At 44.2% G+C, this 23,112-nt stretch overlaps 1 protein-coding gene across 5 annotated transcripts in view; it reads right to left on the reverse strand.

Annotated features, from left to right (window-relative positions):
• The window catches only part of NSD3 (nuclear receptor binding SET domain protein 3), a 118,067-nt gene that overhangs the window by 75,529 nt on the left and 19,426 nt on the right, over nt 1–23,112 (reverse strand). For all 5 annotated transcript variants that reach the window (XM_070408410.1, XM_070408414.1, XM_070408412.1 and 2 more), the window contains exon 2: nt 7,785–8,500. In XM_070408410.1, the coding sequence (XP_070264511.1) occupies nt 7,785–8,456 (672 nt within the window). In that variant the 5' untranslated portion in view covers nt 8,457–8,500. The remainder of the gene's footprint in view (nt 1–7,784; nt 8,501–23,112) is intronic.

The raw sequence follows: 23,112 nt of genomic DNA on the forward strand, positions 1-23,112 counted from the left end.
AGTAAAACTGGCAAGCTAAAAGTTAATGAGACTAGCATTAGTGGATAAGCCCAGAGGTGCTGGTGGAAGACCAATGTTTGAACAGGGCCTTCACTCACATGCCTGAGGCATTACACCTGCCGAGGAGGAAGAAATGCAGAAACACTTCCACATGTTTCTAATTTGGTGGGAGTAAAAACAGCTAAAGCAGCTTTAAAAAATATACAACTTCAATAGTGATCTGAGGTCTCCTGCTGCCTAGATGTTTGGACATTTTTTCATTGTTGAGAAGATATACTTAGGTTGTTCTAAATAACAGCCACTCAGGCCAAACAGCTCAGAATTGGGAGGAAATACTTGTAGATCGAATACTAATAAAAAAGAAAAAGTGAAATCTTAAAGTGAGATTCTGTTTGCTCAAAAAAGAACCTATGAATATATATCAGCTTGAGGAAAAACATTCCAAACTTTTCCTGCAGGCACACAGTTCTCATTATGCTTCCCTAAGGTGCTGGGGGAAGGGAACTGTCCAGTGGAGTCAGCACTTTTACTGGGGCTTCACTTTCACTCCTAAGCCTTTATAATGCTAAACACCCAAGGTTTGGACCCCTAGTGACAACCAGGAGGCACAAAGGTGTCAAAAACGAAAACATTTTTTAAAACTGTCCTGAATGAAGCAAAACAGATGTTCTAGTTAAGGAAATGCCATTAAAAAACATAAGTTTACAAAACATTAATTTGTGCGCATCAGTAGCTATCTATAGAGCTTAGCAAAAGCATGATACCAACAACAAGCAAGCAAGAGCCTTGGGAGCTCTAGCTTTCAAGTTCTACTGTCAGAATAAAGTACAATTTTTATGGCACCCACTTCTTTTTTTTAAAAAAAATGTATTTTATTGATTTTAGAGAGGAAAGGAGAGGGAGAAAGAGATAGAAACATCAATGGTGCCGAAACCGGTTTGGCTCAGTGGATAGAGCGTCGGCCCGCCGACTGAAAGGTCCCAGGTTCGATTCCGGTCAAGGGCATGTACCTGGGTTTCGGGCACATCCCCCGTAGGAGATGTGCAGGAGGCAGCTGATCGATGTTTCTCTCTCATCGATGTTTCTAACTCTCTATCTCTCTCCTTTCCTCTCTGTAAAATATCAATAAAATATATTAAAAAAAAAAAAAAAAAGAAACATCAATGGTAAGAGAGAATCACTGATTGGCTGCCTCCTGCACGCCCCCTACTGGGGAGCAAGCCTGCAATCCAGGTATGTGCCCGTGGCTGGAATCGAACCTGGGACCCCTCAGTCTGCAGGCCGATGCTCTATCCACTGAGCTAAACTAGCGAGGGCTTCTTCTTCTTCTTTTTTTTAAAATATATTTTATTGTTTGTTTACAGAGAGGAAGGGAGAGGGATAGAGAATTAGAAACATCGATGTGAGAGAAACATCAATCAGCTGCCTCCTGCACACCCTCTACTGGGGATGTGCCTGCAACCAAGGTACCTGCATGTCCTTGACCGGAATCGAACCTGGGACCCTTCAGTTCACAGGCCGATGCTCTATCCACTGAGCCAAACTGGTCAGGGCTGGCACGCACTTCTTAAGCTTCTAACTGCCCTCCACATGTGATAAAATTTTAATTAATCAAAATTCAACTTATAAGAACTTAACTTTTCATTTCTTTGAAGGAAAAGATAGGAAGGAAGGGAGAAAGAGAAGAATGGGGGAGGGAGAAAAGGATGGGCGAGGAAGAAAAGGAGAAGGAAAAGAGAGGATAGTGAGTAGAGGGAGAGAAATAAGGAAAAAACCTACATTCCTCCCCCCGCCCCCCCAAACACTCAACTTTCAGGCAATGGCCTTGTTAATATTTAATGCAATCAATGCCAGGTTCTACATCTGTATCTACAAATTGACATTCCCTTACTTGAAGATATTATATAATCCTAAATAATGAAATATTAATTTGTTTCACATGATTTACTAAAAAAGAAAATAACCATAACTCTTAAATTATATCTAGCCTTTCTGATGCCTGGATATTATAGTTAACTGAAGTTTTAAGTGATATAAAGCATAGCAGATATCCAACAAAGACAGAATTGGCTTTAAAATCTCATTGCAGAGTGATTACTAGAAATATCACTGCACTGAATTTTTCCTAGATTCCAATAAAGCAAAAAGTAGATATGAAAAATAGCCTGTCTTATCCTGCCTCTAATTGCATCCAGCCCTATTTCTATTTTGAGATATATTTTAAGTCATTTTATCAATAAAGGGAAAAAGTCTAGCCTATTAAATAAAATTGGACATTCTTCTACTTGCCAGATTCTCTACAGCAAAAGCAAGTTGGAGCCAGCAAGACAGTTCTTAAGAACTGAGCTAAAACCAAATTCAGTTTTGTGCATTTTTGTGATTCCCAAAGGTCATAGTGCATCACATATATTTTCATTTCAGATCTAGGGAAGAATGCTACAGTGAATATATCTGGAGTGCAAAAAGTTAACTTCTTTTGTTTATTCATTTACTTAATAGTCAATATAAGATACTATGTGAGGTAAGTTCTGTGTGGGGCATTTAATAAACAATATAAGAAATTGAAAGGCATTTAAGAAACTATTTAGTTCCAAAGCCTTCATTTTACAGTTCTTACAAAACTAAGACACCATAATAGCTAGTGTCCCTGATTACTCTTTATCTCATTACCTGGTTTTATTTTCTTCATCTGAACTTACATATGTACACACTAGAATAGAAGCACACAAAAAGCAGGCATCTTTACTTTTCATTCATTGCCCTACTTTTAATTCTAAGTGCCTAGCACACAGTAGGTACTCAATGGATATCTGTTAAGTAAATAAGAAAACTATAGGGATTGGGCCTAAACCGGCAGTCAGAGATCCCCCGTGGGGTCCCAGATTGGAGAGGGTGCAGGCTGGGCTGAGGGACACCACCCCCTAGTGCACGAATTTGGTGCATCAGGCCTCTAGTCATAAATAAATCAATAAACCAATACACAACAAGTGCTGGAGAAGATGAGGAGAAAAGGGAACCTGGGTGCACTGTTGGTGGGATTGTACATTAGTGTAGCCATTATGAAAAACAGTATGGAGATTCCTCAAAAAATTAAAAATGGAACTGCCATACAATCCCGCAATTCCATTTCTCAGCATTTATCTAAAGAAAACAAATACACTAATTTGGAAAGATATATGCACCCCTATGTTCACTATAGCATTACTAGTAATAGCCAATATATGAAAGCAATCTAGATAGATGTCCATCAAAGATGAATGAAGATGTGGCGCGCGCACACACACACACACACACACACACACACACACAGGAATATTATCTACACTAATAAAAGAGAAACATGGTAATTGGCGTACGACCGCTACCCTTTACATTGGCTAATCAGTGAGTATATGCAAATTAACTGTCAGGCAAGATGGCGACCGCAGCCAGGCCGGGATCAGCGGAGCCGAGAGGCCTCCTGGCCCCGGGATCAATGGAGCCGAGAGGCCTCCTGGCCCCGGAATCAATGGAGCAGAGAGGCCTCCCGGCCCTGGAATCAATGGAGCGGAGAGGCCTCCCGGCCCCGGGACCAGCGGAGCCGAGAGGCCTCCCGGCCCCGGGATCAGCGGAGCCGAGAGGCCTCCCGGCCCCGGGATCAGCGGAGCCGAGAGGCCTCCCGGCCCCGGGTTCAGCGGAGCCGAGAGGCCTCCGGCCCCTGGATCAACGGAGCCGAGAGGCCTCCGGCCCCTGGATCAGCGGAGCCGAGAGGCCTCCGGCCCCTGGATCAGCGGAGCCGAGAGGCCTCCCAGCCGCCTGGATCAGGGGAGCCCAGAGGCTTCCCGCACCCGGGATCAACGGAGCCGAGAGGCCTCCCGCACCGGGATCAGCGGAGCCGAGAGGCCTCCCGCACCCGGGATCAGCGGAGCCGAGAGGCCTCCCGCACCCGGGATCAGCGGAGCCGAGAGGCCTCCCGGCCGCCTGGATCAGCGGACCCGAGAAGCCTCCCGGCCCCGGAATCAACGGAGCCGAGAGGCCTCCCGGCCCCGGGATCAGCGGACCCGAGAGGCCTCCCGGCCCCGGGATCAGCGGACCCGAGAGGCCTCCCGCACCCGGGATCCGCGGAGCCGAGAGGCCTCCCGGCCCCGGGGATCAGCAGAGCCGAGAGGCCTCCCGGCCCCGGGATCAGCGGAGCCGAGAGGTCTCCCGGCCGCCTGGATCAGCGGAGCCCAGAGGCTTCCCGGCTCTGGGATCAACGGAGCCGAGAGGCCTCCCGCCCCGGGATCAGTGGAACCGAGAGGCCTCCTGGCCCCGGGATCAACGGATCCGAGAGGCCTCCCGCCCCGGGATCAGCGGAGCCGAGAGGCCTCCCGCCCGGGGATCAGCAGAGCCTGATGGAAGCCCTGTGTGTTTATGCACCCTGGGGGTGCAGAGGTCCTGTCCTAGGCAGAGGCCTATGGCGAAAATTTTGACTCTGAGAAGCAGCCTACAGGCTGGAAGGCGGCTCCTCTGACCTCAGTGCTGGAGAAGACGATTAAGCAGAAAACTAAAGACACCGATTTTACATCATTTCTCAGGTGGAGAACAGTTGGCATGTAAGCCCCTAACCAGTGCCCAGCCTCTCCTCTGTCAGTCTATCTCACTCTTAGGTACCATGTTCTTTGTTCTGTCTTAACTGCAACTCATTTTTAAACTAGATTGCTTTTAAAAGAAGACTAAATAAAGTTTCCCTTAAGTTATTTAGGTGGTGCTGGGGCTGCTGGGGCTGCTGGGGGCCTGATAGAAGACACAAACACGCAATGGGGGGCCTGTACCCAGCAGCCCCAAGGCCCGCCACCTTGGTGCTGGGGCTGCTGGGGGTATCAGAGACACAAACCCGCAGGCCCGGCACCCAGCAGACCCAAGGCCTTCGTGGCAGAACTAAGGAGCAGCAAGCCAAGCTGTAGGAAGCAGCAAGCAGGTGGGCAGTAACAAGGGAGGGGTCCCGGACTGCAAGAGGGCACATGCTGGGCTAAGGGACCCCCCACCCATCCCCAGTGCACGAATTTCGTGCACCGGGCCTCTAGTCTACACTAATAAAAGAGAAACATGGTAATTGGCGTACGACCGCTACCCTTCCCATTGGCTAATCAGCGTATCCTTATGCAAATTAACTGTCAGCCAAGATGGCGGCCGGCAGCCAGGCAGCTGGAAGCGAACATGAGGCTTGCTTGCTCTAGGGATTGCAGACTGCAACGTTCCCCACCTCACTTGCCGGACTCTGAGTTGCAACTCTAAGCAACTATTTACTATGTTGCAAATAAGAAGCTGAAACCAGCTTTCAGCCAGCCGGGATCTCAGAGCTGAAGTTATACATTGTTTCGATTATAGAACGGCAAACAAACCAGATACAAAGCCTCAGAGCTAGAGCCAGAGCTAAAGCTGGCTCAGAATAAAATAAAAAAAGAGAAAAAAAAGGAGCAGTTGGGAGCTTCAGTCAGCCTGAAAGCAGCCCTCAGCCCCTCACCCACACTGGCCAGGCACCCCAGTGGGGACTCCCACCCTGAAGGGTGTGTGACCAGCTGCAAACAGCCATCATCCCCTCATCCAGGCTGGCCAGGCACCCCAGTGGGGACCCCCACCCTGATCCAGGACACCCTTCAGGGCAAACCAGCCGGCCCCCAGGCCTCTATCCTATATAGTAAAAGGGTAATATGCCTCCAAGCACCGGGATCAGCGTGACAGGGGGCAGCGCCCAAACCCCCTGATCGCCCTGCAGCTCTGTTCGTGACAGGGGAAGGCGCCCCAACCCCCGGATGGGCCCTGCTCTGTGTGTGACAGGGTGCGGCACCCCAACTCCTCTCCCCCCACGGGCCCTGCTCTGTGTGTGACGGGGTAGAGCCATAACCTCCCCATTGGCCCTGCCCTGAGTGTGACAGTGGCGGTGCCCCAGCCCCCTGATCGGCCCTGCTCTGTGGGTGTTAGAGGGTGGTGCCCTAACTCCCCTATCGGCCCTACTCTGTGCGTGACAGGGGGGAGCTCCCCAACCCCCTGATGGGCCCTGCTCTGTGCGTGACAGGGGGCAGCGCCCCAACCCCGATTGGCCCTGCTCTGTGCGTGACGGGGTGGCACCGCAACCTCCCCATCGACCCTGCCTTGAGTGTGACAGGGGGCGGTGCCCCAACCCCCCAATTGGCCCCACCCTGAGCGTGACTGAGGGTGGCATTGCAACCTCCTGATCCACCCTGCTCTGTGCATGACATGGGGTAGCGCCCCAACTCCCCAATCAGCCCTGCTCTGAGCCCGACCAGGGGCTGCACCTAGGGATTGGGCCTGCCCTCTGCCACCTGGGAGCAGGCCTAAGCCAGCAGGTCGTTATCTCCTGAGGGGTCCCAGACTGCAAGAGGGCACAGGCCGGCCTGAGGGACCCCCCACCCAGTGCACAAATTTTTGTGCACCGGGCCTCTAGTTCAGTAATAAAAAAAGAATGAAATCTTGCCATTTGTGACAACATAGATGGACCCAGAGGGTATTACGCTAAGTGGAATAAGTCAGACAGAGAAAGACATACCACATAATCTATAATAATAAAAGTGTAATATGCTAATTAGACTGGACAGCCGAACGACCTTCTGGACGACCATCCGGAAGAAGCCGGGGCTGCAAGGGCTGAGGTAGCAGCCACCGTGGCTGCGAGGACTGAGCCCCTAGCACAAATTTCGTGCATTAGGCCTCTAGTCTCACATATATGTAGACTATAAAAAACAACACCAAAATAAATGTATAAATAAAACAAAGCAGAAATAGACCCATATATAGAGAGAACAAGCTGATGGGTTGTCAAAAGGGAAGGGATGGGAGGATGTGGCTAAAAAATAATGTATAAAAAAAAAAATCATGCCTGAAGGTGCCCAACCCACATGAGGGATCACAAGATTAGGTGTTACCATGGTTCTTTCCACTGTCGTGTGACACTGATTACTAAAACAAAAAGTGTGAATAAATATGAACCAAAAACTTAAACGAGAGTGAGTCTCTAGACCTAACTACCAGTTTACAAGAAATATAGGGACAGAACTTGTTAATGATGCCATTGGGACGCAATCAACAAAATCTGGAATATGAAACCCTCTGAAGGAGAAATACCCCGTTTCTTTAATAAATACATTGTAAGAAAAAAAGCAGTGAGGGGAACCTGTTGATTTAAGAAGTCCTAAGAAACATATCTACCAGATGCAACGTATGGGCTTTACCTAAATTCTGCTTTAAACCTATCAACTGAAAAGCAAGCATATACCTTAAGTTACCTAAGAAGGATAATCCTTCTAAAAACTGTGGCTGGAGGTTTAATCAATATATACAAAAACAAACTCTGATTTTAATAAAAAGAGGTCCTTTATTGCTTTAGGTTATTTTGTAGCAAACACAATAGTAGGGAGTGCTAAATCTAGGAATCTAGGATCTACTGGCAAAAGTTGGTCTAAAAAACATATAAACAAACATCTTCTCTTTGCCTTTACTCTTCATTTTCAGAAACAAGTTTGTTAGAAGCAAATAAAAATAAAGATATTAGACAAAGAAACATAAAAAGCAAGTTCTTAGTGCCACATGTTATAATATTGTTTCACTCTAATGATGTCCATTCATTTATTCAACAAATATTTTCTCAGCACTTATTGTATTAGCCTAAGCTCCTTATAAGAGATTAGAAGAAAGAAGTTATCAGAAATATTTACATTTAAAGAGATAAAAACTGAAAAATAGCTCTAGGATTTCCAGTAAATGTGAAACATTACAGAATTTTTCAAAACGATGTTTCAACTTACATTTTGTTCCTCTGGTTCTAATTTGGGGATTTTGTGTGACTTGCGCTCTTCAGATCTAGATGAGTCATGTTTGTTGCTTTTTTTCCTCTTTTCTTTTCTGCTTTCATGCTTTGACTTTGTGTGCTCACTTGCCTGTACTTCATTTAAAAGGTCTCCACAGAGGGAAGACTCAAACAATTCCCTGCCATTCTGGATAGTTTTGGTTATTTTCAGTTTAATTTCAGGTGAGCCAGTCTTCTTTGGAATCACAGTTTGTGGTACCGAAGGAGGTGGTAGCTGTGGAGGAGAAGGTTTTTCCAGAATTTCATGTGGTCTTGTGTTTGGAATTTCTGAATGGTAATAGTCAGTGGGGCTAAAGTTTCTAACTGCACCAAAGCCATTGGCTGATCCATTGGGATACTGATTATAAGACTGGTATTTGGTTTGAGTTTCATACATGCTGATTGATGGTGGATAGCCATTTGTGAGTGGAGGAAGATCTTCTGTTGTAGGTGCATACTGAAAGCCTTGCTGCAAGGTAGCTTCATATGGTGTATGGCCACCATCTTCAACAATGTCACTGCTGTTATCAAAGGCATCCTCCTGACGGATGTTGACGGAGTCAATAAGTTGAGGTGGTTGCTGAATTGTGTTTCCCATGATCCCTTGCATGAAAGAGAAAGAGAAATCCATTGTTCTGCTCCAGCATCCTTAACTTTCCCTTTTTCTCATCGGGCCTAAAATTTTAAAAGGGGAAATTAAAAGGTATTAATATCCGCACAAGCTAAAAGCTAATCAATTGAAAAAGTAATAAACTAAAATATTCTGAACCCAATTTTCATATCCGGATATGCAGAAACACTAAATATTTTTAAAACAGGTAGCCAATATAATTGTAACACAACACAAATACATTTTTATCTTAAAGTCTTATATGCTTAAAAAATCCCAATTACTTTCAAAATAATTTTAGTACAATTTTTATTCTCTTTGTAAACATGCAAGATAGCTTTCTGTTTTCCAAGTTAGAGATCATAATTCTAATGTTAAGCCTGGTATTTGCAATATATGTAGTTCAGACACATATAAATTAGGTCCCTCAAAGCTTCCTTTAAATCATTCATGTTGTGTCCAGTGGTTCTTTTGTCATTACAAAAAGACTAAAATCTTATTGCAAGTACCTATATATATAAAACGCTAATATGCAAATAGACCAAACAGCAGAACAACCCGTCACTATGACCTGTGCTGACCACCATGGGGTGCACGTGGAACATGGCGGGCGTCGGCCACGGCAGGATGGTGGAACGGGTGAACGGGGGCTCCAGACCAAGGCAGGGCGCTGGTCACTGTCATCGGGACAAGCCTCTGAAAATTCTTTGTTCCAACATGCCGTGGTCCCACCCAGTGCTCTCACCTACTTCTGGTGCCAGCCCCGCTTGCACCCGCTGCCAGCGCCATCAGCGGTTGCGAGCAGCAGCTGCCAGCCTTGATCATCCGAGGGCTTCTCCACCTCCCTCTGCTCCTGAGGGGAGATCGGGGCCGGCAACTGCCTCTCACATCCGTTGCTGGCGACAACCCTGCTCACACCTGCTTCCGGCGCCTGGCACCGATCCCAATCACTCTGCACTGTCAGCAGGTGAGAGCAGGGCCGGCGTCATCAGGGCGGCAGCAGGAGCGGGGCTGCTGGCAGAGAGGGGCCAGGCAGGGGTGTGGAGGATGGGCTGAGACCCACCCCTGTGCCCACGGCAGCTTCACAGCCCACAGTTCAAGGTTCACGAATTCGTGCACTGGGCCCCTAGTTTTAAATACAAAAGTATAAATGCCTATTGCTCTCCTTCATCATCACCATTCTTCTATGTCATGAAAAACTACTATAAACACCTTACTGGGTATTCTTCCAAATCTTTCTTCATACATCCTATATAATAAAAGGCTAATATGCAAATTGTCCTCTCGACCAGGAGTTTGACCGGGAGTTCGACCAGAGGCCCCCCACCTGGATCGGGGGCCGGCCAACCTCCCACGTCCCCTCCCCAAAGCCAGCTCAGCCTGATCGGGGCAGGCTGGCTGGACCCCACCCATGCACGAATTCGTGCACCGGGCCTCTAGTTTACATATACAATTTTAAAAATGGGGTTTAGGCCTAAGCTGGTTTGGCTCAGTGGATAGAGCATCGGCCTGTGGACTGAAGGGTCCAGGGTTCAATTCCAGTCAAGGACACATGCCTGGAGTTGCAGGCTCAATCCCCAGTAGGAGGCATGTAGGAGGCAGCCAATCAATGATTCTCTCTCATCATTGATGTTTTTCTCTCTCCCCTTCTCCCTTCCTCTCTGAAATCAGTAAAAAATATCTTTTTTTTAAAAAACAAGGTTTATTCTGTGACTTGCTTGTTCAACCCAATATATCCTATATATCTTTCTACATCAGTATGTATAAATTTCATGCATACTTCATTCTTTAAAGCAGTGGTTCTCAACCTTCTGGCCCTTTAAATACAGTTCCTCATGTTGTGACCCAACCATAAAATTATTTTCGTTGATACTTCATAACTGTAATGTTGCTACTGTTATGAATCGTAATGTAAATATCTGATATGCAGTATGGTCTTAGGTGACCCCTGTGAAAGGGTCGTTCGACTGCCAAAGGGGTCGCGACCCACAGGTTGAGAACCGCTGCTTTAAAGTAAACAACTGTGTTATCTACCATAATGTATTTAACCATTTGTGTACTGACAATCATTTAACTAGTCACAATTGTTTGAGATTATAAACAGGTCTACAGGAAACTTTCTTAAAACTGCATATTTGTGCACATATGTATTCCCATCATACAGATTTGAAATTTTGAGAGACTGCAAAAATATTCTATAGTTTGCACTACAGCAATTTACATTCATACCAATAGTGTGTGAAGATATCTGATTCTCTAGACTCTTTCCAGTATCTAGTTGTTTTTAACCAGTAGTATAAATAGCAGAATCATTTGGGATACTTTTACAAAATGCATATGTCAAGGTCTATCTACTGATAAATATGATTCAATAAATCTGGGATGAGGCCTAGAGCATGAGCATTTTTTAAATATGTTTTTATTGAATTTTTTCTTAGAGAGGAAGGGAAAGGGAGAGGCAGAAGACAAGGGAGAGGGAAAAAGACATCGATCAGTTGCCTCCCACAAGCCCCCCCACTGGGAGTTGAACCTACAACCTAACCTGGGTATGTGCCCTGAGTGGGAATTGAACCAGTGACCTTTTGATGCATGGGATGAAGCCCAACTGAGCCACAACAGCCAAGGCTAGAGCATGAGTATTTTTAAGACTACATTCCAGCTGATTCTGATGCACACTCTTTTTCAAGTTATTGCACTATAATCTTTGCATTATAGTCATTAATTATATTCTTAAAATTATTGTACCCCATCTAGAAGATGTCTAAAGATGACCGTATTATGTAAGAACGTTATAATATAGAAAATCATCTGTTAGGAAATGCTCTAAGACTACACTGCTTTTTCATAGGGTTTGATGAGCCCACATCTTGAGACCTAGGATTAACAGAGTCAGATATTATTTTGATAATTCCATAAACATTTGTTCTAGAAAGCTCTAAAGCAGAGGATTTCACTACTGCATGAAGTCTTATGAACTGATTATAGATACCTGGGATACTATGAAGAAGGATTCTGATGCTACAGCTCAGTTCAACTCTGTGACTGATTAATAATGTCTACCATCTTACCCTGGCCAGTGTGGCTCAGCTGGTTGGAGTGTTATCCTGTACACCAAAAGGTGGCAGGTTCAATTCCTGGTCAGGGCACACACCCAGGTTGCAGGTTTGATCCCTAGTCGGGTCACCAAATTTCCTTCCTTCTTTCCTTCCTTCTTTCCTTCCTTCCTTCCTTCCTTCCTTCCTTCCTTCCTTCCTTCCTTCCTTCCTTCCTTCCTTCCTTCCTCCCTCCCTCCCTCCCTCCCTCCCTCCCTCCCTCCCTCCCCTCTCTCTCTAAAAAAACAATGAAATAATAATAATAATGTCTACCATCTTGGTTCTAGCAGGATTTACTGTAATAAGGTATGTAACCCAAAAAGCAAATGGGGTGGGGGATCTGACAATACACTTTTTTTTTTTAAATATACTTTATTGATTTTTTACAGAGAGGAAGGGAGAGAGATAGAGAGTTAGAAACATCGATGAGAGAGAAACATCGATCAGCTGCCTCCTGCACATCTCCTACTGGGGATGTGCCCGCAACCCAGGTACATGCCCTTGACCGGAATCGAACCTGGGACCTTTCAGTCCGCAGGCCGACGCTCTATCCACTGAGCCAAACCAGTTTCGGCGACAATACACTTTTAAAGGTGTATCCAATTAAACAACTGCTGTTTATTCTGTTAGCAAATGGGAAAGCAAAAGTTTTTAGAAGTTTCTAAAATTTTAAACAAATGTATACGAGCAAACAAGAAATCAAACTGCCCATACTGCTCTATAGTGGAACAGGGGTAGAGGTATCAGAGAGCAAGCTCATTTTTTTAGCAGCTACTCTGGGACAAGCGCTTTATACATTATCTCATTTAATTTTCATAACACCTCTGTAAAATAGGTGGCATTCAGTTATACGTTCTGAGAGGATTCATTTCTTTTGTTCACGTACTTTATTACTTAGTCACTGCCAAAATAACTATTCTACAATAACCATCACCAACACTTAAATCATGCTTAGTATATGCCAGGAACCATTCTATATGCTTTACATACAATACGACATTTAATTCTCCCAACAACCTTCAGGTAGATATTAGTATTTAGTTCCATTATAGATGGGGAAAATAGAGAACAGAGAGGTTAAATGACTTGCTTAAATGCGCAACACTAGTTCTTAAATGACAGAAATGGGCCTCGATCAAGGCAGTCTGGTTGCAGAGTCTGTGATCCTAACTAGCATACAATACTGATAATGCTGATATTAAAAATTATTTCTTCATATATAGTTTAAAATTGAAACATTACCCTAATTTGACCCTTGGCAAAAATGTATAGCTCACAGACACAGAGGTATGCTCTAAAGTTCTGTAAATACACATGGGGCAACTATACAGGTGGAATTCAAAAGTTCTTCAAACTTCCAACTTGAAGGCAAGTTAACTATTGACATTTGACAAGATGCAACCTATGTTTTTGGTTCTCATTCCTGTCATATACGAGATCAGCTTCCAGATTAACCTCCCAAATTATACAGAGGTAAACTAAATCTCAAAATGAGGAAACAATCAGACAAACCCAAAAGGTAAAAATACTCTCAGACAACTGGCCTGAGCTCTTCAAAAACCACAGGTGGAAAGAAAGAGCATTCTAGATTTTAAAAGACAAGATTTAGACAACCCAATTCAATGCACAGACTTTGATTAAATCCTGGATTTAAACACACACCCACAGATAAAATATACATATTTTGGAGAAAACTGATAATTTTAAATATGGACTGGCTATTAAACAATGGAGCTATTAATTTTCAAGGGTATGACAATAATAGTATTTTGTTTATATAAGAGAATGTCCTTATTCTTAGGAGACCATGCTGAAATATTTAAAGTGTCATGGGATCCACAACTTTCAAATGGTTTAAGATTTAAAAGTACATACACATAGAAGGCATAATGTTAACAACTGGCTAATCCAAGTGTGAACTGTAATATTCTTTTAACTTTCTTAAAAGTTTGAAAATGTGAAAAGTAAAATGTTGGGAAAATCAGTAATTTGACTAAGGTAAAGTGGTGAAGCCTGCATTAAATCTTGACACCATATTCTGACCAATTAAACCAAATAGTCCACAGTATATTTTCTAGAAAGTTCAAGCATTAATAGACACACACATTTTCATATTATTTATCCAAATAATACAATAATGCAATCAAGAAAGCAGTTTTGATCATTTTTTTAAAAAGCTATTTTAGGACTATAACTAAACTCCTTTACAATCTACACTAATAAAAGAGAAACAAGGTAATTAGCGTACGACCGCTATCCTTTTCATTGGCTAATCAGTGAGTATATGCAAACTAACTGTCAGCCAAGATGGCGGCTGGCAGCCAGGCACTGAAGCAAGCATGAGGCTTGCTTGCTGCGGACTCCAACGTTCCCCGCCTCACTTGCTGGCCTCTCAATGCAAGTCTAAGCAACTATGTACTATGTTGCAAATAAGAAGGTAAACAAAACCCCAGAAACCTGAGGACTGAAACCCAGCCGGACTGAAACCCAGCCGGACCGCAACATTGTATCGATGTTTTCAGCAGTGAGGCCTCAGAGCTAAAGCTGGCCCAGAATTAAAAAAAAAAAAAAAGAAAACAAGGAGCGGTTGGGAGCTTTAGTCACTCGCCACCCGGAAAACAGCTCTCAGCCCCTCACCCAGACTGGCCAGGCACCCCAGTGGGGACCCCCACCCTGATCCAGGACACCCTTCAGGGTAAACCAGCCGGCCCCCACCTGTGCACCAGGCCTCTATCCTATATAGTAAAAGGGTAATATGCCTCCCGGCACCGGGATCAGCAGAGCAGCGAGGATCCCAGCACCAGGATCAGTGTGACAGGGGGCAGCGCCCAAAACCCCTGATCGCCCTGCAGCTCTGTGTGTGACAGGGGGCGGGGCCACAACCTCCCTATCCACCCTGCTCTGTTCATGACAGGGAAAGGCAACCCAACCCCCTGATTAGCCCTGCTCTGTGCCTGATAGGGGGGAGCTCCCCAATCTCCTGATCGGCCCTGCTCTGTGTGTGACAGGGTAGAGCCATAACCTCTCCATCGGCCCTGCCCTGAGTGTGACAGGGTGCAGCGCCCCAACCCCCTGATCCGCCCTGCTCTGTGTGTGACAGGGGGCGGTGCCCCAACTCCCCTATCGGCCCTACTCTGTGAGTGACAGGGGGGCGCTCCTCAACCCCCTGATCGGCCCTGCTCTGTGCGTGACAGGGGGGAGCTCCCCAACCCCCTGATGGGCCCTGCTCTGTGTGTGACAGGGTACGGAGCCCCAACCCCCCTGATGGGCCCTGCTCTGTGAGTGACAGGGGGCAGCGCCCCAACCCCCTTATTGGCCCTGCTCTGTGAATGACAGGGGGCAGCGCCCCAACCCCCTGATTGGCCCTGCTCTGTGCATCACAGGGGGTGGCACCGCAACCTCCCCATTGACCCTGCCTTGAGTGTGATAGGGGGCGCTGTCCCAACCCTCCAATCGGCTCTACCCTGAGCGTGACTAAGGGTGGCATCGCAACCTCCCGATCCGCCCTGCTCTGTGCATGACAGGGGCGGCGCCCCAACTCCCCAATCGGCCCTGCTCTGAGCCCGACCAGGGGCTGCACCTAGGGATTGGGCCTGCCCTCTGCCACCCAGGAGCAGGCCTAAGCCAGCAGGTCGTTATCTCCCGAGGGGTCCCAGACTGTGAGAGGGCACAGGCCGGGCTGAGGGGCCCCCCCTCACCCCCAGTGCACAAATTTTTGTGCACCAGGCCTCTAGTGATTTTTATAATTACAGGAGCCTGGGAGCCAGTCTCCAAAGACCAGACGTACTGACTGACATCAAAGTTAAGACCTTATAGAATTAGGGGGGCTCTTTAGTGAGCATAGGCTCAGAATCAAACTGCCAGATTAAAAAACCAGATCCAAGCCTTGAATTTAGGCAATTTAATCTCCTTAAATCTCAGTTTCCTTATCAAGAAACTGTAGATACTTATAATTTTCTGTTTACCTTGTGTTGTAAGAATTAAGAGTTAATCCATGAGCAGTACTTAGGACATTGCCTGGAGTACAGTTAGAGCTCAATATCTATTGGCTAGTATCATTGGAGTGCAATGCTGGGCAGAAGAGCTTGTGAAAAACTTGAACTTTCACCTAAAGTTGTTTAAAATAGCACAATAGACCAGATAAGATTTTATGGGCAAGACTCAAAATAATAGTGAACCTGGAGAACAGAAGGTAACTAAGAATTAAACTGTGTGACCATTATAATTATAAAAGACATTTGAGAAGAACAATGTTCACTAGGAAAGGAGGCAGTCTGACCACGAAAGACAAGTAGGATGTGGAAGTTAGGTGTTTTTAACCCACTAATTTTAAAACTACTCAGTACAGGCCACCAAATATTCTCACACCTATGTCCTTGATAAATCCCTGATAAAGATGGTATATTTTAATTTTTTATATTACTAAAATAGTAGTAATAATCTAATGAAAGAGAAACATGCAAATGGACCACAACTCCGCTACAACCCAAGCCACGCCCACCAGCCAATCAGAGCGACTATATGCAAATTAACCCAACCAAGATGGCGGCCGGCAGCCATGGAGCTGGAACAAGCAGGAGGCTTGGTTGCCCCGGCGATGGAGGAAGCCAAGCTTCCTGCCTGCCTTGGCTGGCTGTGGCCTCCGCTCAAAGCAACAAAGTTTCAATTATAGAAGATAAATAAATCCCAGATACCTGCTTCCAGCCAGCCTCCACTGGGAGCTTAGGTGGCCAGCCTGCAAACAGCCATCAGCTCCTCACCCAGGCTGGCCAGGCACCCCAGCGGGGACCCCCACCCTGAAGGGCCTGTGGCCAGCCAGCAAACAGCCGTCAGCCCCTCACCCAGGCTGGCCAGACACCCCAGCGGGACCCCCACCCTGATCCGGGACACCCTTCAGGGCAAACCAGCCAGCCCCCACCCATGCACCAGGCCTCTATCCTATATAATAAAAGGGTAATATGCAAATTGACCCTAACAGCAGAACGACTGGTCACTATGACACACACTGACCACCAGGGGGAAGACGCTCAATGCAGGAGCTGCCCCCTGGTGGTCAGTGCACTCAGCCATAAGCCAGGCTGATGGCTGCCAGTACAGCAGTGGTGGTGGGAGCCTCTCCCGCCTCCTCAGCAGCGCTAAGGATGTCCAACTGCAGCTTAGGCCTGCTCCCCGCTGGCAAGTGGACAACCCCTGAGGGCTCCCAGGCTGCCAGAGAGATGTCTGACTGCCAGCTTAGGCCCAATCCCCCAGGGAGCGGGGCCTAAGCCAGCAGGTGGACATCCCCCGAGGGGTCCCAGACTGCGAGAGGGCACAGGCCAGGCTGAGGGGACCCCCCCCGCAAGTGCACAAATTTTTGTGTACCGTGCCTCTAGTAGTAATAATAATAATAATAATAATAATAGCTAACATTTGAGGACTTACTATGTGTCAATACCATCCTAACTGCTTCATATTGGTTATATTATTTTACTCCTCATACCATCCCTTTGAGGAAATACTGTTACTACCCCCATTTTACAAACGAAAAGTGAAGGCCAGCATAATTAAATATCTTGCCCATAGGCACACATCTTGTAAATGGAGGATTCAAACATAAGCACTCTGTTCCACAGCACTGGCTTGTTAAGTAAGCTAATTTCCTACAATCCATAAGTATGTAAAGTAAATAGCAACATAAACAAAAATATTCACACTTTATACTTCAGGCATCCTGAAGAGTTAACAATTTGGTGGGAGATACCATAATGATACTAGTCTTCCAAGTAAATGATCCCACCACAGGCAAACAATTTATGACAAATTCTTCCTTAGACCAGTTTCTAGTTTTTTTAAAGAAAAATAAATCAACAAATACTTTTTTCTTAATTTTGTTGAAGTTGTCTATAAATAGTTTTATTTATTTTATTTTATTTTTTTTTTTTTTTATTTTTCGCTTAAAGTATTACAAAGGGTATTACATAAGTGTCCTTTTTTCCCCCCCCCGCCCTTGACAAGCCCCTGCCCTCCCTTACCCCCCAGTGTCTTATGTCCATTAGTTATGGTTATATGAGTGCATACAAGTCCTTCGGTTTCTATAAATAGTTTTAAAGGAAAAAAAGGTGAAAATTATCAACTAAAGATTTAAGGCTCTGATTTATTTACCAACTTATTCATGAGGGTAGTCTAAGAGGAAAGTTTATAGAATTCTTAAGTGAAATCTTAGACACAGAGTTTAAAAAAAAGGAAGCATGTCACGTGATTCAGCTTGGGACTATAAGTATCAACTATTCATGATATGTTAAAATGTATAGTTTAAGTCAGTTTAAAAAAATCTCAAAATGAACAATTCTCTGGTAGACCATACATATTGCTGGATTCTATCTTATAGAGTTACATGCTATACTGTATATACTTATTTTTCTATCCTTAACGCCAGTGTTTCTCAACAAGAGAAAACTTTCTATTTCACTAGAGGCCCAGCGCACGAAATTGTGTGCAGTTAGGGTCCCTAGGCCTAGCTTGTGATCAGGGCCAAGTCCCACCCTGCCGCTGCCACAGATCAATTGGAGCCTGAGGGCTGGGAGGAGGGACCAAGAGGTCTGCCTTCCGCCTGCTCACCAGTCGCTGCTGTGCCGCTCACCCCGGTTCCCCCATTAGCCATCCCCTGATCATTTGGAGCCTGCAGGACGTGGGGAGGGACCAAGCGGTCTGCCTTCCTCCCACTCACCAGACCCCAGTTCTGCCCCACCACCGCCACCCATTGATCGGAGCCTAGCCGACCTGATCGGGGTGTTGGGGGCAATCCGGCCTGAATCAGGCTGGTTCGCTGACCACAGTGGGTGTCATAGCAAATAGTCCAGCCATGGGCAAACTACGGCCCGCGGGCCGGATCCGGCCCGTTTGAAATGAATAAAACTAAAAAAAAAAAAGACCGTACCCTTTTATGTAATGATGTTTACTTTGAATTTATATTAGTTCACACAAACACTCCATCCATGCTTTTGTTCCGGCCCTTCGGTCCAGTTTAAGAACCCATTGTGGCCCTCGAGTCAAAAAGTTTGCCCACCCTTGAACTAGTCATTAGGTCGTTATGGTTGTGATGGCATTATGGTCTCTGGCTTTTTATATATATAGATTATACATCAAAATTCCTCATGTTGGTACCATTATTCAAGCTTTTGGAAATCAACAATCATTCTAAGATGTCATATAAATTGCCTACTTCTGTTTTCAGACCCATCTACCCCTTAAATACATTCCTAGGTTACTTAACTTATAAATGCAACCACAACACTTATTAAAATTCCTCAATGACTCCTAGAAAAAGTTGAAGCACCTTGGCTTACAGAGCACACCCTCCAAGCAAGGTCTCTACCGTCTCTACTGACGTCTCCAACCTAATGTCACTTCTGTACACTAATAATGTCAAATTTCTGAGAATTACTGCACACACTATGATTCTGTACCACTGTGCCTTCACTAATGTTATGCCTGATGCCTAATATGCCCCTTTACACATTTTTTGGCTTGACCTTTAACCAACTTTTGAGCTCAAAAAGTCATCTCCAAGTAGTAACTTAAGCTGTAGGCTAGTCTGAGTAACTTCCCTCTGTGTTTCTAAGATATACTATGCAGGCCTCTTAGAATTAATCATGAAACAACCTGTTTATGTGGTTTTCTTAAAAGCAGGAAGTAATTTTTTCATCCATGTGCTCCAAGAACCCAAAGCCAATGCTCAGAGGAGAGGCTTAATAATCTTTTAAACTGAACTATGTAAACTTAAGGGAGTTATTACATATAAATGAAATGCTTTAAAGAGTTGTTGAGGATTTTTCCGTGGAGAATGCAAGATAATATAAATGCAATTACAGCCTCCTATGCAGGTACTATCCTTGGCAAAATCTGACTGCTTACCTTGCCACTAATGACTGAGATTCTCCTTAGTTCTTGGCTAACTTTCCCTTCAAGGCTTAAAACACCAAGAGACTGATATGAAGTCAAATAAATTTCCAGAGAGAGTCTATTAACCCAATAAAAATCCCCAAGAGATATGTGATTTCCATAATTCAGAAAAAAAGGGTGGTCTTCTTTTACACCAGAATAAACAAGGGATCCAGATGTTTCTTTTTGTGAACTGTTGCAAGGAACAATTCTCATGGTTTATGATAAATCCACAGTCTGTATGTTTCTATAGTAACAAGAAAAGAATGCATGCACACAATCTGCAGTAATGTACCAGCTATGCTGGTTCTTGAAAATCTGGCGTTTTTACTATTTAAAGATTTCCATGGCAAAACATTTAAAAACAAAATTTTAAGACACATACTGTTGAAAAATTAGAGGGTCATTTTGTTTTAAAGCAAAAAGTCTAAATAAATTCAGTATACAAAGGCACATTTAAGTATACATTCTTTGAGGTATTACAAGATAAAGCTATCAAATATATTAATGTACTGATTTCTAACTGAATGATCACTTACCATTTCAAAATCAGATCCTATCTATCTATATAAAAGGTCAATATGCAAAGTGTCCCCTTGGGAGTTCAACCAAGAGTTTGATCACTTGCTATGACATGCGCTGACCACCAGGGGGCGGCGCAGAACGAAGGAAGGCCCCGATCGGCCCTGATTGCTGGCCAGGCCTAGGGACCCTACCTGTGCACGAATTTCGTGCACCAGGCCTCTAATATTGAAAATAATTTAAGCCCTGACTGGTTTGGCTCAGTGGATAGAGCGTTGGCCTACAGATTCAAAGGTCCCAGGTTCAATTTCAATCAAGGGCATGTACTTTGGTTGCGGGCACATCTCCAGTAGGGGGTGTGCAGGAGGCAGCTAATCGATGTTTCTAACTCTCTATCCCTCTCCCTTCTTCTCTGTAAAAAAATCAATAAAATATATTTTAAAAAGAAAGATAATAATTTAATACATACACACATAAGCCCCCTTAAAACTTCAGCCATGAATCATATTTAACTACTGAATATGAAGATTTCTTTTTAAAAAATATTTATTGATTTTTTTAGAGAGGGGGGAAAGGGAAGGAGAGGGAGCAGTAAAGGGAGAAAAAGTGGGAGGGGTGGAGGGGGGGTGAGAGAGAGAGAGGTGAGAAACATTGACCAGTTGCCTCTCGCATGCACTCCAACCTTGGATTGAACCCACCCCCCCAGTATGTGCCCTGACCAGGAATCTAACCGGTGACCTTTCTGTGCACAGGATGATGCTCAACCAACTGAGCCACACTGGCCAAGGCTGAATATGAAGACTTCTTGATGACAGCATCAAGGGATATTTTCATTTTATTATTTTTCCCAAAAAATCTACACAGAAAAAAAGTAGAGGGGGTAATTAATTTTTTTTTTTCCCTTAGAGAGTGAGGAAGTGAGAGGGAGAGAGAAACATCAATGTAATAGCAAAACATCGATCAGCTGCCTACTGCATGTCCCCCACAAGGGATGGAGCCTGAAACCCAGGCATGTACCCTGATGGAGAATCAAACCAGTAATCTTTCAGTGCATGGAATGATACCCAATCAACTGAGCCACACTAGCCAGGGCTAATTTTTTTAAAAATATGGTCCACTATTTTCAATACACAGGTTATCAAGAGTGAAACCAGAGGCTCTATAAAGTAAAAATGTGAAAACAATGCTTAACCTATAGGAAGAATGCTAAAATCCCCACATGCCAGGGGTTTTAAAACAGACTCCTTTCTTTTTGGTTCTTTGTTCTACTCATATTTTAATCTGATTATATGATCAGAGTAATCTGAATTGCACATTTGGCTTTCACAATTTAAAAATCATTTAACTGTTAGTAATGTAATAACAACAGTGTATTATTAAAAAAAAAAAAAGAAGAAGAAGAAGAAGAATAGAGCCCTGCTACCATCAACATATCAACAAATGACCAAGTGCTAGAGAGGATGTGGAGAAAAGGGAACCCTAGTATGCTGCTGGTGGGAATGCAGACTGGTGCAGCCATTATGGAAAATAGTATGAAGTTTCCTTAAAAAATTAAATATAGAACTGCCATTTTGCCCAGAGAACCCACTTCTAGGACTATATCCTAAGAAAATCAAAACACCCATCAAAAAGAATGTATGCACCCCTATGTTCACAGCAGCACAATTTACAATAACTAAGATCTGGAAACAGCCCAAGTGCCCATCAGTAGATGACTGAATAAAAAAAGCTGTGGTACACTCATACCATGGAATACTATGCAACAGCAAAAAAGAAGTATCTCTTACCCTTTGAGATAGCATGGAGAGACCTGGAAAATATTATGCTAAGTTAAATGTCAGTCAGAGAAAGACAAGTATCACATAATCTCACTCATATGTGGAATCTAAGTAACAAAATAAACTGATGAACGGAATGGATCCAGAGACATGGAAGCATGGAACAGTGTGGAATCTCGGAGGGAAGGTGGGGGAGGGTTGGTGGGTGGGAGTTAATCAAGATACCCTGTTATTTAAAAAAGCACACAAAATACAGAAGGCAGCAGGAAAAGAGGAAGGCCAAATTTGAAATGGATTGACTCCATAAGAGAAGCCATAGGCGTGAGTCTACCAGAGCTGAGCAAAGCTGTTCAGGATAGAACACTGTAGACATCGCTCATTCATAGGGTCGCCAGGAATTGGAGCTGACTCAAAGCACAGTAACACACACACACACACACACACACACACACACACACACACACACACACGATGAATATTTTTAGAGTCCAAACACACACATTTAAAAATCAGCAAACAAAAACTGCTATTAAGTATGAACAGGATGCAAATTACACTAAAAAAAATCAATACTCTTCCAGAACAAGCCTTTCTACATTTTAACAACAACAAAAAAATTGTGGGTAAGGGTGGAGGTTATGGAAAAAGAAAATCAACCACTTGGTTCTAAGAACTTGACCACGCCTTATAGAGTACCAAAAAGGAAATGAACAACAATGTTTACCTTTTAATCACTAAAAGCAGCTAGAATTGATAGTATCTAATCTACCTCTGCTACAGACAAAGAGCAATAACTGAATTTGGTTACAGTGACTACTACACAACACTTTGTCAATCTTTGAAACAAAAAGGATCCTGCTTGGAAATCTTTGTCAAGGAAATACAAACAACATTACAAATGTAAGCAGTTGTTCCATTTGTCTTCAGATGATCTTATCCTTTGAGGGGACAAAAAACATATTAGATTACAATATTTACTATTTTATCCACAAACAAAAGGAAGCACTTTTAACAGCATCCAAGTGCTATACAGTTGCTAGTTACAATTATCCATAAAAGTTTTAACCAAGGTATAGAAGCTAATTATTTCTGAATAAAATTTGAGCATTTTCTTCCCCCAAATTTGTTAAATTCCCATAGTAATACAAACGCTTGGACTTCTGGGACTTTGAGACCATTGTGTAATGATATTAACTCTAGAGGTACTTAACAAATTTTTAGTTTCCTTATTACTTTTCTAAAAATATTTTTTTATTCATTTCAGAGAGGAAGAGAGAGAGAGAGAGAGAATGAATATCATTGATTGGCTGCCTCCTGAATGCCCCAGTGTGCCCTGGTTCACAGGTAAACGCTCAACCACTAAGT

This window comes from Myotis yumanensis, unplaced genomic scaffold (genome assembly GCF_028538775.1).
Source record: "Myotis yumanensis isolate MYYU_CA2020_CCGP unplaced genomic scaffold, mMyoYum1.0.hap1 SCAF_3, whole genome shotgun sequence".
NCBI classification, from domain to species: Eukaryota; Metazoa; Chordata; class Mammalia; order Chiroptera; family Vespertilionidae; genus Myotis; species Myotis yumanensis.